We start from the raw sequence: 18,389 nt of genomic DNA on the forward strand, positions 1-18,389 counted from the left end.
GAAGAGCTCCTGACCCTAATATGGACACGGGGTGGGGAGTTAACGCTAATGTACAGCCATCTTTTAATGTGTCATGGGATCTTTTTAGGGGTTATATTGTTGCATTGTTTTTAATGTTTTATTATAAACCGCCGCGTGTCTTTGAGAGTGGCGGTATATAAGTCTAAATATGAATAAATATTTCAGCTGGATGCTCTGATGATGATGATGTCATCCGTTCAGTCGTGTCCGACCCTCAGAGATTCTATATTAAAGTCTTCTCCATGCGTCCCTGTCTCTGACCGCTTCTTATAGTTGGTTCATGGCCATCCCTGTGTCGGCTTTGATTGTGTCGAGCCAGTGGATCCTTTGGTGATCACGCTTCCTTTTGCCGCTGACCATGCCGAGCATTAATGATTTTTCTAGTGAGTTTGATGGCATGATGTGTCCAAAGCAAGTGAGCTTTAGCCGTCATATTTTCCCCTCTTAGCAAAGAATGCCTCCTTACCATTCTTTTGAGTCCTATTGCAGTTCTGGAAAGTAATACTACGTTATCGGCGTAAAGGAGAATAGGAACAGGACGATGGGCTAAACTAGGTGGATGAAATTCCTTGTCCTGTAGTGATTTAATTATACTGTTTATGTAAATGTTAAACAAAGTAGGAGCTAAGATGCAGCCTTGTCTAACTCCTTTGGTGACATTAATGAGATTGGTAAGATGACCTTGGTTACTGCATCTGACCCTTATTGCTGTGTCCTGGTGTAATAATTTAATAAGGGCAGGAAGCTGTCGATCAATAGAGGAGTTCTCTAATTTCTTCCAGAGGCGAGATCCAGAGATAGATCATGCTGCCATGAAGTTGTGTACTGTGTATGTGGATCAGAAACTTTCTCTCTGATCCAATTTCAAAAGTACAAAGAGCCAATTGTCACGGGCAACTTAAACTATGTTTTAAATATTGAATGTAACATCTTAAAGTTTTTATGTTGTCAGATCTTTTAAAATTTTTATAGTACTATTACTGTTCCTTCTCTTTTTAAATTGTCTTTGTTTTTAATTGCTTGTATTATAATTTTGGCCTGAATGACCATAAATAAATGTTGATTGATTGATCTCATAGGGCCATACTGCTTGCTGTGGCTGCCAGACAGATAAGGGCTCGGGTTAGGGCTGGGGGTTGTTTCTGAGGATCTGTCATATTCTGTTGCAGGGATCCCAGTGTCTGTGCTCTTATCTAGTGACCTGCTTTGTTGCTTGTGGTTTTCTCTTTGTACTTTGTACTCTGATTCTACATAACTGTGAGCAGGTTAGATGATAACATTATTAGAAAGCTATACTGTCAAAAGTAGCATTTGTACTACTTTTATTTTTATTTTTTATTTTGTTTATTTTCAAATTTTTAGATGGCCACTCCCGAAGTACTGGCTTGTGGCAGTTTACATAAATCTTAAATCCCATAAAACAATAAGATCCCAATAAAACCCAAGATGGTAGTAAAAACACAACAACAGGGGTAGACCACTGGACTGTATCTACCCCCAGTTCCTATATCTAACAGTCGCAAATCCCCCAGGTTGCAGCTATTGATACGTCTTGGCGGTTTTATGGGCCCGCACAGGGAAGGAGCAGGTCTTCCTAACTTGTCCACAACCAAACGCCTGGTGAAAGAGCTCCTCTTAACAGGCCCTGTGGAATGTGGAAAGCTCAGACAGGGCCCTTAGGTCTTCCAGGAGCTCTTTCCACCAGTCTGGGGCCAGGACCAAAAAGGCCATGGAACTGTTTGAGGCCAGGTGCACGTCCCAGGGGCCGGGGACAACCAGCAAATTCCTACCCACAGAGCGAAGAGTCTTGCGGGGGCATAAGCAGATAAGTGGTCCCTCAGATTAGTGGGGCCCAGGACGCAGATGGCTTTAAAGGTAAGTACCAAGACCTTGAAACTGATCTGGAAGCTCAACAGCAACCAATGAAGCTGCCTCAGTATAGGTCAGACAACGGCCCTCCAAGATGACCTTGTAAGGACTCTAGTAGCTGCATTTTGCACCAGCTGTAATTTCATAGAATCATAGAGTTGGAAGGGGCCACACAGGCCATCTAGTCCACCCCCCTGCTCAACGCAGGATCAGCCCTAAGCATCCTAAAGCATCCAAGAAAAGTGTGTATCCAACCTTTGCTTGAAGACTTCCAGTGAGGGGGAGATCACCACCTCCTTAGGCAGCCTATTCCACTGCTGAACTACTCTGACTGTGAACATTTATTTCCTGATATCTAGCCTATATCGTTGTACTTTAAACCCATTACTGCGTGTCATAGAATCATAGAATCATAGAGTTGGAAGGGGCCATACAGGCCATCTAGTCCAACCCCCTGCTCTACGCAGGAGCAGCCCTAAGCATCCTAAAGCATCCAAGAAAAGTGTGTATCCAACCTTTGCTTGAAGACTGCCAGTGAGGGGGAGCTCAACACCTCCTTAGGCAGCCTATTCCACTGCTGAAGTACTCTGACTGTGAAAATTTTTTCCTGATATCTAGCCTATATCGTTGTACTTGTAGTTTAAACCCATTACTGCGCGTCCTTTCCTCTGCAGCCAATGGGAACAGCATCCTGCCCTCCTCCAAGTGACAACCTTTCAAATACTTAAAGAGGGCTATCATGTCCCCCCCCCCCAACCTCCTTTTCTCCAGGCTGAATTTTCGGCTCAGAGACAAGGGAAGGCCCATGTAGAGCGAGTTACAGAAGTTAATCTGGAAGTGATTGTTGCATGGATCACCGTGGCCAGGTGTTACTGGACAGGTAGGGTTCTAGAAGCTGAGCTTGGCATAAACGGAAAACTGCCACTTGGGCTACTTTCGGGATCTGAGCCTCCATAGATATGGAGACATCAAAGATCACCCCCAAGTTCCTGGCTGCAGGTACAGCCACAAGCTACACCTCATCCAGGCAGGGGAGACATGCTTCCTGGTCCTGCCCTCTTCTACCCAGCCAAAGGACCTCCGTCTTGGAGGGGGTTGAGTTTCAGGTGACTCTTCCTGAGTCCTCCAGACACTGCTTCCATCAACTGGCAAATGTTTCTGGGGTGGGGTGAGGGAGTCCAGCTGGCCATCCATCAGGAGAGAGAGAAGAAGAAGAAGAAGAGTTGGTTCGGGTAGAGAAAAGGGGCATATAAGAACCAACTCTTCTTCTTCTTGAGTAATATCAGGGTTCTCTCAGCCTCACTCATCTCACAGGGTGTCTGTTGTGGGGAGAGGAAGGGAAGGAGACTGTAAGTCGCTTTGAGACTCCTTTGGTGTGCTGCCCTAGCCAGGCACACGCAGGGTTAGTGCAAGGGCAAGCACGGTTACAGTCAAGCAAGTTCAAAGCGCGTACCAGAGAGTAGTCAAAAGTCCAGTCCGGGTCTTATCAGGAATTGCTAGTGGATGAAGTCCAAAGGAGAACCGAAAGAGTTGTCGTTTATCTTTACCAAGGTCAAGCCTTCAATCAAAGTGTAGTCTAGTCGGGTGCAGCAGGGTCAAGCCGGGAATCAGTCAAGCAGAGCTTCACCGAAGCGTCGGGGAGCAGGAAACCAGTCAAAGCAATGGGTGGACATGTGCACAAGGTTGCTGCCACACTGGGAAGCATTTCTGCTGTGCTTAAGAACAAGCTGAGCTGTCACACCAAGTGGCTGCACCTGGCACTCAGCCTTCCTCCATGAATGAGCCCCACCTGAGCCTGTTGCTGTAGTCTAAGCCAGTGGTCCCCAACCTTTCTTCGGCTGGGGACCGGCAGGGCAACTGCGCCTGCACATTGCACAAGTGTGCCCGGGCCATGCATGCGCACATGCGCGCTGCACGGCTGAAATAGCGCATGCGCGGCACTTTCACGAATGCGTGCATGCGCAAAAGTGCCGTGCATGAGCAATTTCGGCCGCGCAGCGCGCATGTGCACATGCGCGGCCCTGATTCCCTCTCTCCCCCTCCCGCAGTAAGAACCTTCCCGAGCCGCAAGCTTGTGGCCTGGGAAGTTTTTTACTGCGGGGGGGGGGGGAGGGAGAGGGAACCACGGCCCGGCACCCTGGCCTTCGCGGGCCACAGACCGCAGGTTGGGGACCACTGGTCTAAGCCGAGCACTTTGCCTGCGTGTTGCCAACGTGGTCCTCCTGCATTCCCTCCTGCGCTCTGGAGAGGAATCTGGGCTGTTCAGGGGTGTTGCTGCAGGCTGAGGTAATGCTGGTGCAGAGGGCATGGTGCTTGTCTGGCTGGGACCTGGTTGTGGCTCCCTAGCCGGGACTTGCCTCTCTAAGCAGCACCCTGCTGCTTTGCTCCAGCTCCTCCACTTCTTCCTCCGAGGGAGCTGGCAGAATGATCTCAGGCAGTGGTGCAGAGGCACCCTCTGGAGACGGGGCCATGACATTTGGGTAGAGAAAAGCAGCATATTAGGAAGAAGAAGAGTTGGTTCTTATATGCCGCTTTTCTCTACCTGAAGGAGGCTCAAAGCGGCTTACAGTCACCTTCCCTTTCCTCTCCCCACAACGGACACCCTGTAAGGTGGGTGAGGCTGAGAAAGCCCTAAAATCACTACTCAGTTAGAACAATTTTATCAGTGCCGTGGCGAGCCCAAGGACACCCAGCTGGCTGCCTGTGGGGGAGCACAGAATTGAACTCAGCATGCCAGATTAGAAGTCCACACTCCTAATCACTACACCAAACTGGCTCTGTGTGCTGATGACAGCCCAGTGAAAAACCCTGAACCAGCTTTGCCAGACGGTGCATATAAAATCAACCCCACAACGGAGCACAAGAGGGGCAGAAAGCTCTTCCACCACAGTAACCCTCTGTGTCCAGTTCTGGAGAAAGGAGATCAGCCATTGCAAGGCCGTCCAGCATTGATACCAGAGTGGCAGCTGTATTTATAACCCATCTAGATCTACTTTGAAGTTAGGTGGGTTCACCACCATGAGAAAGCTTGATTACACTGTGTTGGCCACGTGGGATAAAGTTCATAGAATCACAGAATCATAGAGTTGGAAGGGGCCATACAGGCCATCTAGTCCAACCCCCTGCTCAACGCAAAATCTGCCCAAAGCATCCTAAAGCATGTTCATGTCATTGCCTTTCAGACCTCTGACTGGGTCAAAGGAAAGGCACTCACCTTTAAACCCAACACAGGTGACCAGCTCCTTTTGGCTTGGTCCAAGTGGTTTCTGTTGAGCTGTTTATTTAGTGAGGGGGAGGCATCTGGAGTTCTGGCCTACAGGTGGACCTCCAGAGGGTACCTGAGTTTTGGCCACTGTGTGATACAGAATGTTGGTCTAGGTGGACCACTGACCTGATCCACCATGGCTTCTACTATGTTTTGGAGCAGTGATGCTATGTACTTTTATTGCTTGAGAAGCAACACTAGGAGGGCTTCTGGAGCTCTGGTCCCCATGGTGGACCTCCCGATGGCCCTTGGGTTTTCACCACTGTGTCACACAGAATGGATGGACCACTGGCCTGATCCTACATTGTTTTTCTGTTCTTATTTATGCAAAAACTGTATATTGTATACGGCACTGGTCAGACCACACTTGGAGTACTGTGTGCAGTTCTGGAGGCCTCACTTCAAGATGGACGTAGATAAAATTGAAAGGGTACAGAGGAGAGCGACGAAGATGATCTGGGGCCAAGGGACCAAGCCCTATGAAGATAGGTTGAGGGACTTGGGAATGTTCAGCCTGGAGAAAAGGAGGTTGAGAGGGGACATGATAGCCCTCTTTAAGTAGTTGAAAGGTTGTCACTTGGAGGAGGGCAGGATGCTGTTTCCGTTGGCTGCAGAGGAGATGACATGCAGTAATGGGTTTAAACTTCCAGTACAACGATATAGGCTAGATATCAGGAAAAAGTTTTTCACAGTCAGAGTAGTTCAGCAGTGGAATAGGCTGCCTAAGGAGGTGGTGAACTCCCCCTCACTGGCAGTCTTCAAGCAAAGGTTGGATACACACTTTTCTTGGATGCTTTAGGATGCTTAGGGCTGATCCTGCGTTGAGCAGGGGGTTGGACTAGATGGCCTGTGTGGCCCCTTCCAATTCTGTGATTCTTCTATGATTTTATATGCTGAAAGTAGCATTTTGCTCTTTTCTGGGAGCCCCGGAGATAATTACCTGCAAAGGCACCTTTCTGTTGCATTCTGGGGTGATGGGTGCTATCCTACCTCTGCTTGCTTTTGCTACCACCAAGACTCTTGCCTTAGAATTCCTAATTAGGTAATATTTGGTAAAGTAATAGAACAGTCAGCATGAAGCGGGGGGGGGGGGGCGGCTCTGAGGTAAACAAACAAAATAAAACAGTTGTTCTCAATTAAAGCAGGTTTTAGATTCATCACTAAACTCCCCAAACTTTTTGTCATTCCACCGTCTTAATTCCGTGGTGATGAAGGCAGCGGTGGAAAACGTGTCCTCTTGTTCTGTTTACCTCTGTTAAAAATCTCTGTGTCTTGAGTCTTTATCTTCATTCTGATCAGCATTAGCAGTCTTGTTTTTTAAAGTCAGAAAAGCCTTGCCAGCATTTTTCATTGAGTTAATCAGGATTTTGTAGAGGGCCATCAGGAGATTAAATGTTCTGCTGACAGCAGTCCCTTTCATGTGTTTCCGAGCTCACTGTTACCCCAGAGCCCCCCATGATGAAAGAGTTTTGACCCTGACACCTCTTAAAGGCTGAACAGCACTTTACTACTAAGACTTGCGGTGACCTCTGAGGCCAGCCTGCCCCTCGGAATCTGTTTCCTTCCTCCTGCTTTCCAGTCAGAGCCCGGGGGAGGAGGGTGAGCAGGATTTAACCATGCGATGCTGAGTTTTAAATGTTCAGACTGGAAGGGTCCCCCATAAACCCCAAATGTGGATGGGAAGGTTAATGTAGCATCGTGCCAGTCCGTTGCAAGCTGAATATCCCGGCCCCCGCCCAGGACACTGGCCACCCCCAAAGGGCAGCTCGCAGCCTCCGCCATTTTAAAACACTTCTTTGGGAGTCGCATAGTGGACTCACCAACCTAAAAAATGCCAGCTTTTGAAGAGGCCACCCGCAGGAGGCAGCTCTGGAGGCTCAAACGCACTGAAGTCCCCTGCTTCGTCCCGCCCTCCTACCCACTTGTTCCCAGGGACGGGAATTTATTTGAAAAAATGGCGAGGTGCCCGGACGAAGGAATAGACAGACAGACACGCGTGTAGGCGTGTAGGGAGAGGAATGGGAAGGCGACTGTAAGCCGCTTTGAGCCTCCTTCGGGTAGGGAAAAGCGGCATATAAGAACCAACTCTTCTTCTTCTTTTTCTTCTAGGCGATGCCAGAAATAAAAGAATTTTTCTCAGTGCTGTAACACAAAGTGTGACTCTCGAAAGTCCCCCCCCCCAAAAAAAAACCCAGGAATGATTTTAATTTGTCAAAGGACTCGTGATCCCGTAAGGGGTGGTATTCAAAAAGCACTATGCATCTCTGATTCCATGCCTAGGCATTGCAACGGAGAAGTATGGATTTTTTTAAAAAATTGTGGGGTCCAAGGTGTGTCCAGAAAGCAGGAACCCTGTTCCAGACCAGCAGACGTGGCAACCCTCTCTCTTCCTCAGCCTTTTTATCCAGAGGGGCTTGGAACTTTTGGATGCCGTTCTGTTCCCTGCCCCTGAGTTCTCCTTGGGTATTTCAGTAGTCGCTGAAGAGAATCCTGGTATTCCCTTGCATCAGCAGACAGCTTCCTCAAGGACGTGTGGGGATTTTCTTTGGAAACAACCATTTTTCCTTGAGAGGTTCTTGAAGTACTCATGGAGGTGGCGGCTGAGCCCTGGGATCGCCAGGAAGCCTGTTTCATCCCAGTGTTGTTGAATGTTTAAGGAGGGAATTGATCTTGTGCCTCTCCTGGAACCTGATTTCTGAAATGGGCTTCTGAAGGGAAAGGTTCTCCATGAGCAGTCATGTTTTGAAAAGAGATCCTCAGCAAATAATTTAAAGTGTGTGTTGAAAATAAACTTTTAACGTAATAAAAAAAGGAAACAAAAACGAATATCTCCTGTTACTCAAAATCCATGGAGGCAGAAAAGGAGATGATGGCTCTATAAAACATGGCCTTGGATTCCATCATGGCACTAAGAGGTGTTAAAAACACTTAATGTGTCCTGCTCAAAGCACAAAGCAATGTGATACATTGGCTGCAAGAGGGAGCTTTGACCTCTGGAAGCTTTTACACCTTGGGAAACTCCAGCCCCATCACTCAGCCTATGAAAAGGGAAGAGTTGGCAGAAAGTTCAGTACCCCCCTAACTGGGCATGTTCTGGTTTCTTTCTTTCTTTCTTTGGGGGTTGAATTTGATATATCAGTGTCTGCTGAACTAGCATCTAAATACGGTGTTTTCTTTCACTGGCAGTAGTGAATTCCTTCTTGAAAATAAAGAAGCTGCCAAGATGATAGCCCCTTCTGCCTTGGGAAGTTTGATTTGTACATTATATGCAGAGTCCAAGTGGTTGTAGGATTTTCTTAAATAAATCTCTCTTAGAGTTATACCCACTCTTAGTTTATTAGTGGCATCTTAAAAGGCCATTCTAAAATAATATCAGAGTCCAGTAGCACCTTTAAGACGAACAAAGATTTAGTCAAGGCATGAGCTTTCGAGTGCAAGCACCCTTCGTCACTCAAAAGCTCACGCCTTGAGCTTTGTTGGTCTTCAAGGTGCTCCTGGACTCTGATTTTATTGTGCTACTTCAGACCAACGTGGCTACTCATTTGAATCTATTCTAAAATAATGTCCGTGTTAAAGATGGTAGGAAGAAGTTGCTGGAACTAAGCATATTATGCCAAGATCAGACACTATTCGTGCCACATGAACATGTGTTGTGCATTTGTCTTCTACCTATGATGCATGCTCAGGTCTCAGGTTGCCCTCAGTGATTCAGGCTGAACATTGTCCTTAAAGATTTGTTATGATGTCTGAATTGGCAGCCATGGACTGCAATCTACCAGAATTGTGGTGAGCTGGAATAACATTGGCTGCTTTTGAAGTCCATGGCAAGCTGAGATTACAGCACCTGTATCTGGCCATGAACATAAATTGTTGCTCCATCTGAGTCCTCCCACCTCCGATTGTACATGGAGAGTGATCAAGCTCCTAATTCATTATGACTTGTGAATGCACATTTCTTGTTGATCTCCTACAAGTTTGGAGTCTTAAACCCCCAGTTTAAAATCCTGCCTTGTGGAAGTAAACTATCTCCATTTTTCCAAGGAACTTGTATTCAAGTACCCTGAAAATCGTGAGCTTGATCAAATCAGGAAGTTTACGCTTGAAGGAGGGGGGGGGAGTTAGAGGAGGAATGGGGAGTGTGAGAACGTGGCAACAAGCTGTGCGTCTGCCAAACTGCATGCAATTATAGCTTCTTGTGATGTTCAGCTGAAGCCCATGGAATGTGCTTGAGCATTATGCCCACTGGACTGGCTCCTGGTATTCTTGGCTGTTGATTCACAACCATTGGGATCAGTCTGGGACTGTTCTTCTGCACCACTGCCCCCACCATTTTCCCAGCTGTGGGGGTGCTTTCTTCCACACCTGCTTGAAGCAAACAGGGTTTCAAGGGCAGGTGCTGTTGCCATTGGTGGAGTCGTAGCATTCCCTTTCATTTTTTGCACATGCTTATGGATCTCTATCATGGCTGCATTCTTATTTTAAAATAGCACTAAATCAATATCAATATACTGCTTTAATGATAGGTCATTTGTTTTTATTTTGTAAATGTTGGTATTCTAGTGCAGCGGTCCCCAGCCCCCGCTCCAGAGACCGGTACTGGTTCTTGGAGCAGTCGGTACCAGGCCACAGCTCCTCCTCGTCTTCCTCCCTGGCTGCTGCCTCGGGGGCTGCCCTGCCACTCTGCCGCCGGCTCACCTTTGGTGCTCTCCAGCGGCCGCCATGGCTGGGGCTCCCTCTCAGCTTGGCACTACGCAGCAGCTGCTGGCAGCTCCCCCCAGATGGTGGCGGGAAGTCAGGGGCACCGGCGGGAAAGCAAGTGGAGCAGGGGCTCGGGCGGCGACGACATCCCTCGGCAAAATACTGAGGCCCCCAGGCCTCAGTAAAATTGTGAAGCGTTGACCGGTCCCCAGTAATAAAAAGGTTGGTGACCACTTTTCTAGTGGACATAGCAAAACAATCAGATCAGAATGCCTCCTGATCATGTGCCTTGGCACTCACGTGGTTATATCGCAGAACGGTGTTGCTTCCAGCGGGGTTCTGTGACGCTTTACACTGGCCCATCTTTCATCCCCAAAGTCAACTCGGCTTTTCACAGAAGTCAGGGTCACCTTTTACCTTTTACATGGATCCTCACAACCAGTTAGAGAGGGAGTGGCACTCTACCTAAAACTGACAGCACCGTTTCGACTCTCAGATACCCTTTTTGTCTCCCACAGCATTCAGAGTTTGGGGAGAGCTGTGTCAAAATCCTCCATCGCATGTTGGTTAAAACTATGTATCCGTGCGGCTGAAGGCCTGGAGGATCATTGTCCATGGGGTCGCGATGGGTCGGACACGACTTCGCACCTAACGAAGGCGGTTGAGCCGGCAGCCGTGCTCACTTGGCTGGACTGTATTCCTTTCTTTGATTGTAACAGGAGAGCCTCTTCCCTCCCCTGAGACTTCCCTCGTTTGTCATCAACTGCAATGTAAAAAGATTAAAAATAAGATTCTACATTTTAAAGGAGGCTAAATGATCGTGTTGGCATGCAAAGAGGATTTCATCGAAAGCTGTTTGGCATTCATCCAACCCGGCTGCCCCGTCTGTCAAGTAGTATTGAAATGAACAGGGATTGGGAATTACTTCAGATTCTTAACCTGGGGTACTCCCCCCCCCCAGTCTCCTACACTGCATTTGATTTTATTTTTTGGCATTTGGGCATGTAGGGTAGCATGAGGCTTTCTAGGGAGTTCTTTCACTGTTTGTGTTCTCGATGCCATTTAAAATCAGCTATCAGGCTGCAAAGTTGCATGGTTTGTGATTGTAGAGGTGCATCTAAATCTTCCTAAGCAGACAAATAAAAATTAGAGGGGTGACAAATTTTTGAAGGAAGCTGTGGAAAAACAACTACCAGAATGCGAAACGGGTAGCTAAATATTGAGTTTTGTCTTTCTCCCCTATTTGAACATTTGGGAGATGCATTTTGAGAGCCCTCCTCCCTCCCCAACTGTGAAATAGTTTTGTGGCTTCCCCTGACGGGAGCTGAAACTAGTGCTGGGCAAGAGAGAGCTGCAGGGAGCTGACAATGGGCCAGGTGACAGAGGGGGGCTGGGTGTGGGAAGAGGGCCTGCCTGTCAAAAGATACTAAAGGAGGAGGGGGACACTTCACTGGAAAGTATCCGGGTGAAAATAAAGGAAGGAAAAAGAAAGAGTTTAGTGGTTGGCATCTGCTACAGCTCACCTCACCATGGCAGAGATGTGGGCCCTGCCCCCCTTGAGCAGCTTGATAGCCCATCCAGGCAACAGGAACTTGTAATTATGGCTGACTTCTATTTCCTCGATACATGCTGGAAAACAAACTCTGCCAAGTATTCTGTTTCAGGCAACTTTCTGACCAGACTGGCTGACAATTTCAAGTATCAAATAGTGGAAGAATCTACAAGAGGCTTGGCCATACTCAACTTAATACTGACCAACAGGAAAGAGCTGGTGGATGGGATGAAGGAGGTAGGGACCCTGGGGGGGAGTGACCATGTCCTCCAAGAATTTCTCATAAGATGGGTGGCCAAGGAAGTTCATAGTCAAACGTGTCTGTTAGACTTTCATAGGGCAGGCTTGAATAAACTCAGAGACATGATGAGAGTCATTCCATGGACTAGAATGCTGGAAGAGAAAGGAGCATGCTCAAGCCATGACAGTTCCAGCAAAACAGAAATATGGTAAGGGATCCAAGAAGCCTATTTGGATGGACAGAATATCTGCAGGTCACGAGGCATTGTAGGTCAGCCTGCAGAGAGGCCAAAGCTGGGAGTGAACAGAGTCTGGCCAGGGAAGCCCACTAGAACAAGAAAAGCTTCTTCAGATATGTGGGGAGCGAAAGTAAGATAAATGAGGCAAGGGGCCCGCTGTTAGATAGAGAAACTCTGACAGAGGACAGAGAGAAGGCAGAAAGGCTCAGCAGCTGTTTTGCCCCTGTGTTTCCTCAGAAGAATATGGACACATCTGGGGATGTTAGTAGGCAAGGGGGAGTGTCTGGGTGGCAGGCTGTCCTGAACAGAGGGCTTGTCAAGAGGCACATGGCTGCAGTGGATGAGTTCAGATCCCCTGGGCCGGAGGGTGTGCCCCCAAGAGTGCTCAAAGAACTTTCTGGAGTTTGTCCATCACTGCTGCTGCGGGCAGCAGTGGTCGTTGGGTGGAGGGACAGAGGGTCACCGAGGAGCTGGCATGGGTAGGCAGTCGTGTGTGTGGTGATGGGAGTGCAGGAGCTGTGCGGGATGGACATTGGCATTCTTTATTTGACTTTTATCCCGCTACTCCCAGGCAAGCTGGCTCGTGGCAGATCACAGTATATAAAATAGAAAACCCGCTGAGCCGGGTGGGCAGGCCCTGTCAGAACTTTGGCCCAATGATTGGGCCAACCACCCACTTAGCCCTTAGGCTCCGCGGGTGGGGGTCGGGGCGGGAAGTGCTTTGTGCTTTCCGACTGGCTAGAACTCTGTCCTGTCCTGACCCGGCCTGTCTCCGCCCACTCCCCGCCTCCCCAGACCCTTAACCAAATATGATACCACTCACCGAGTGGTTACAGATGTTATTTCTGGATATGTTCTCTGCTTAGGTTGGTCCATGTTTGACCCCAGAAAGCTATTCATAAACCGCCTTTAGCCGTAAGGGAGGGATGGCATAAAATAAATAAATAAATAAATAAATAAATAAATACAATGCTTACATTTAAAATAGAAGAAAACAATTGAATGGGGAGGACCAAAGATATTTTCAAGAAAATTGGAGATAGGAAGAGAACGTAGGGACCTCACAGAAGCAGAAGAGATTTTAAAAAGCAAAATTATACAGAGGAACTATACAAGAGCGAGCTTAACATCCCTGATAACCCCGATGGGTTAGTTACTGACCTGGAGCCAGACATCCTGGAATGTGAAGTCAAATGGGCCTTAGGAAGTGTGAGCAACAATAAAGCTAGTGGTGGTGACAGCATTCCAGTTGACCTATTCAAAATCTTAAAAGACGATGCAGTAAAAGTGCTACACTCAATATGCCAGCAAATGTGGAAAACTCAACAATGGCCACAGGATTGGAAAAGGTCAGTTTACCTTCCAATCCCAAAGAAGGGCAATGCCAAAGAATGATCCAACTAACACACCATTGCACTCATTTCTCATGCTAGCAAAGTTATCCTCAAAATCCTACAAGCTAGGCTGCAGCAATATGTGGACCGAAAACTTCCAGAAGTACAGGCAGGATTTCGAAGAGGCAGAGGAACTAGAGATCAAATTGCCAACATATGCTGGATCATGGAGAAAGCTAGGGAGTTCCAGAAGAACATCTACTTCTGCTTCATTGACTATGCTAAAGCCTTTGATTGTGTGGAGCACAACAAATTGTGGCAAATCCTTAAAGAGATGGGAATACCAGAGCATCTTATTTGTCTTTTGAGAAACCTATATGCTGGTCAAGAAGCAACAGTGAGAACCGGGCATGGAATCACTGATTCGTTCAAAATTGAGAAAGGAGTTCGGTAAGGCTGTATACTGTCGCCTTGCCTATTTAACTTGTATGCGGAGCACATCATGAGAAAGGCGGGGTTAGATGAGTCACAAATTGGGATCAAGATTGGAGAAATATCAACAACCTCAGATATGCAGATGATACCACTCTAATGGCACAAAGTGAAGAGGAACTAAAGAACCTGTTGATGCGGGTGAAGGAGGAGAGTGCAAAAGTTGGCTTGAAACTCAACATCAAGAAAACTAAGATCATGGCATCCAGTCCTCTCAATTCCTGGCAAATAGATGGGGAAGAAATGGAGATAGTGACAGATTTTATTTTCCTGGGCTCCAAGATCATTGCAGGTGGGGACTGCAGCAAAGAAATTAAAAGACGCTTGCTCCTGGGGAGGAAAGCTATGGCAAATCTAGACAGCATCCTAAAAAGCAGAGACATCACCCTGCCAACAAAAGTGCGTTTAGTCAAGGCTATGGTCTTCCCAGTTGCAATGTATGGCTGCGAAAGTTGGACCATAAGGAAGGCCGAGCGTCAAAGAATTGAGGCTTTTGAACTCTGGTGCTGGAGAAGACTCTTGCGAGTCCCTTGGACTGCAAGGCGAACAAACCGGTCAGTCCTAGAGGAGATCAGCCCTGACTGCTCCTTAGAAGGCCAGATCCTGAAGATCAGTGGTCCCCAACCTTTTTGAGGCTGGGGACTAGCAGGGCAAGTTCCCGGCCGCGCATGCCGCGCACGAGCGGCCGAAATCGCAAGCTTGCGGCCTGGGAAGTTTTTTACTGCGGGAGGGGGGCGGGGAGAGGGAGCCGCGGCCCAGCGCCAAGGCCTTCGCGGTCCGGCAGTGGCCTGCGGCCCACAGGTTGGGGACCACTGCTGAAGATGAAACTCAAATACTTTGGCCACCTCATGAGAAGGAAGGACTCCCCGAAGAAGAGCCTAATGCTGGGAGCGACTCAGGGCAAAAGAAGAAGGGGACGACAGAGAATGAGGTGGCTGGATGGAGTCACTGAAGCAGTAGGTGCAAACTTAAATGGACTCCGGGGAATGGTAGAGGACAGGAAGGCCTGGAGGATCATTGTCCATGGGGTCATGATGGGTCGGACACGACTTCGCACCTAATAACAACAATGTTTACATACAATGTATACATACTGTATATACTCATGTATAGGCTGAGTTTTTCCGCACCGTATTCACATTGAAATAGTCCTCCTCAGCTTATACGCGGGTATATATGGTAACTGAACCAGCCGCCCACTCCCGGCCAGCCAGTCGGTCCGTGGCTTCCGCATTGCTTGCTCTGGCTGCTTGTAGGACAGCAGTGGTTTGAGGGAGGGACTCTGATCTTTCTTTCCCTTTTGCCTTAGCTTCTTCCAAACTATTCTTTTGGTTTCTGTGGGTGGGGTGGGTTTGGGGGTGCTTTCGGATTTCCTGTTTCTCCTAGTGTTTCTTCCTTCTTTTTTCTCAGGGGCAGCATTGTTTGCCTTTTCTTCTTGGGGTTGTGTTTCTTTTAAAAGTTGGTTTTTACAGTTCTTTCTTTCAGTGTTGAGTTTTACAGTTCTTTAGTTCAGATTTTTGTTCTGGGGGGGGGGCACTGTGGCTGTCGTTAGAGTAGTCTATTCTCCCAGTTTGGTAGCGGTTGTCCTTGTTGTAGAGGTTGCCTGCTTTGCGTTCTGTTGTTCTGCTCTGGTTTGCTGGCCGTTTTTGCACTGACAGAGTTAGTTTGCTGTTTTTCTTTGAAATAAATATTCAAAAACATTTAATCTACTGGTGCCTCAATTCATGTAAATTTACCAGTAACTGTTGCATTTCCCACCCTGGGGTTATAAGCGAGTCAATAGGTTTGCCCAGATTTTGTGGTAAAATTAGGTGCCTCGGCTTATATCCGGGTCGGTCTATATGCAAGTGTATTCAGTATTTTCAAAACAGTGGAGAATTTCCTAGAGCCCCGCATTTCCCTTGAAAAAGCCTACGGTGAAACGTTGGGAAAGGGAGTTATGTTTTGGAGCTGTAATTTATGCCAAGGTCTCCTCTACAGTTGAATGTCATACAAGAGAAGATGCTTTTATTGATATTTTACGTATGTAAAGGATTATTTTCTTGGATACGAAACATAACTACACTTGTTTTGAAGTAGTAAAAACTTCTGTATTAATTGCTGTCTGCCCTTTAAAACAGCAAAACTTCCAGGTGGGGCCTGGAAATCGGGAATGGCATCTGATCTCCAGCCTTGTACAGCAATCCGTTCCCTGGAGAAAATGGCTGCTTTACAGGACGGGCTCTGTGGCATCGTAGCCTACGGAGGTTGTGCCCTCCGCAGCCTCCACACCCAAATCTCCAGACATCTTCTCCGCCCAGAGCTGGGAACCTCCCAGTGAGCAGTTTGCAGGTGGTCTCTAATAGTGAGCAGGTGGCCTCTCGTCACCGGGTGGGATCTGACTTTGATTGGGCCTGCTTTCTCTATCTTCCTAGGGTGCACGCGTTTGGTTGCGAGAAAATGGCCAGCATTATCCAAGCACTGTCCTTTCCTGCTCCGAGGGAGTTGTCGTGTTCAGGACAGATTATGGTCAGGTAAGTTCATGGTCACCGTTATCCCTCCATGTTGCTATGAATGTGTAACTCAGGTCCTCTCATAACATGCTGCTCGGGAGATAAGATTGGGGGCACAGGAGTTCCAGAACATGAATGCTGTGAGAAACCCAGAAGGGCAACGGTCAGTCTAGGAATCCTTCAGAATGGCTGCCTGTTGTTTCTACTTGCACAGTCTTGACTTTGACGCCACTCTTTGTACCATCAGGCTCTCTCCAGTTGTTTGGAAGTGCTAGAAAATTTAGGCAGAAAATTATAACTAGCTGTCAGTATCAAAAGTTTTTGGGATCAATCCCCCAGCACCCTCAGATGTCGAGTCTCCTTTGCCTGCTGCCTTTGAAAGCCCCAGGTCCACTTTTCAGGTCTCCTGCAGCTGCTGTGGTCCCTGTGGGCTGGAGGCCTCATTCACAGCTGTACTTTCCTTGGGCAGGCAAGACACTCGAGGAGGCGAGGGACCACTTACCCTGCCTTGGCTGTGGCGGAAGATCAGCATCATGTTGTATGTGATACGTTTATTTTGGGAAACATGTTTCTCCTCCACAGTTACTCAGGTAGCACTTTCAAAGCATGTGGAGCTTTGCAAAGTGAACAGGAGCCCCAGCCAGCAAGGGGCTCTGTCTCCAAGGCAATCCCAGTCTGGGTGATTGGTCTCCTGAGCTGGTGCAGAGTACTGGGAACACGAGGCTGTCTTCTGGGCCTCCAGTGACTTGGGGCAGTTGGTGCCAGCAGGCATACAAGGAGCTGCCTGCCTTCTGCCAGCTCTCAGGCTGGGGGCATCACAAAGACTTCGGGGGGAATTCAGGGGGGATAGAGGAGTAAAGAGAGGATAGGAAACCAGGTCTGCTGTCTTGAGACTCCAGCTCACGTGTCCAGCTGGTGGGAGATGAGTCCCGTATGCAGCAGAATCTGAGTGGTTTTGCTTGTTTGTGGTAGCAAGTGTGGCCGGGGCTGGGGAGTAGTCATGGGAATAAGAGCAAGTTGTTGGCTGTAGAAACAAACACCAAACTTCAGACTTATAGATGGAGTGAGATGGCAGATTAAGATACAGCAATTAGGATTTGTTTGCATTTACCTGTGTTATCATTCATTCATTCATTCATTCATTCATTCATTCATTCATTCATTCATTCATTCATTCATTCATTCATTCATTCTGTTTACATGCCACCCTCCCAGCAATCTGGCTCAAGGTGGTGTACAACATTCCAACAACTGCTTATAATTACCATCTGTAACTAACCACAGCATCATATTGATTATAACTGTAGCCTCTAACACATTCCCTGTATCAGTAGGTCTTTTCCAGTTTTCAGGTGCTTTCCCAGGGGGGACCCATTTGACGATGTTGTCCCCAACCAGAGGCTTGGCAGAAGAGCTCCCTCTTACAGGCCCTGCAGAACGGAGCCAGTTCTGGGAGGCCTGGGTCTCATCCAAGAGCTCCTTCCACCAAGTGGGGGCCGGGACTGAAAACGTCCTGGCCCTGTTTTTGGGGCCAGAAACCAGCAGCCAGTTGGTATTCCCAGAGTGCTCCTTGGGGGGCATAGGCAGAGAGGTGGCCCCTCGGGAATGCTGGATCCAAGACCGCAAATGGTCGTAAAGATAAGGACTGATACGGTAGCCTTGATCCAGAATTCAACTGCGGGTTTATGTGTGCATGCACACACACAGTCACATGCTAGATATAGCGGAACAGTGTTGACGAGAAACCATTTAAGAAATGCATGACCAATTCTAGTTGAGCTCAGTGCCCACTGTACTTGGAGCCAAGAACCAAATATATTGAGGGATGTCTGAGTGGCCAGAACTTCCCTGCGAATTTGGATAAAACAGTCTTTTTATTATCGGATACCAACCCCCTAATTAGTTATAATGTTTCACTATTTGCATTAGCAGCAAGGAAAATTCGAGCCAAATTTACACCACCAGAGAGCTAGAAACCTGAATTCTTATTGTCTTTTATTATCTATGGACCACCGCATGTATTGTTCTAATTCTTTTACTGTTTTTATATCCACTGATATGATATTGATCGCATTGTAATGGCCTGTGGCTGGAAACAATAAAGTCTTATGTATGTATGTAGTTGAGCTCAAAGCGTAATGTATTTTATGTTCTAACTGCCTGTCTTCTAGTTGCTTCTTATTTCCC

The 18,389-nt window shown here is 47.7% G+C and overlaps 1 protein-coding gene across 3 annotated transcripts in view; it reads left to right on the top strand.

Moving 5' to 3' along the window:
• The window catches only part of MYO10 (myosin X), a 252,095-nt gene that overhangs the window by 48,498 nt on the left and 185,208 nt on the right, over positions 1-18,389 (top strand). For all 3 annotated transcript variants that reach the window (XM_077353346.1, XM_077353347.1, XM_077353348.1), the window contains one exon: positions 16,125-16,223. In XM_077353346.1, the coding sequence (XP_077209461.1) occupies positions 16,125-16,223 (99 nt within the window). The remainder of the gene's footprint in view (positions 1-16,124; positions 16,224-18,389) is intronic.

The sequence above is a fragment of the Paroedura picta genome, chromosome 9, assembly GCF_049243985.1.
Source record: "Paroedura picta isolate Pp20150507F chromosome 9, Ppicta_v3.0, whole genome shotgun sequence".
Classification (NCBI taxonomy): Eukaryota; Metazoa; Chordata; class Lepidosauria; order Squamata; family Gekkonidae; genus Paroedura; species Paroedura picta.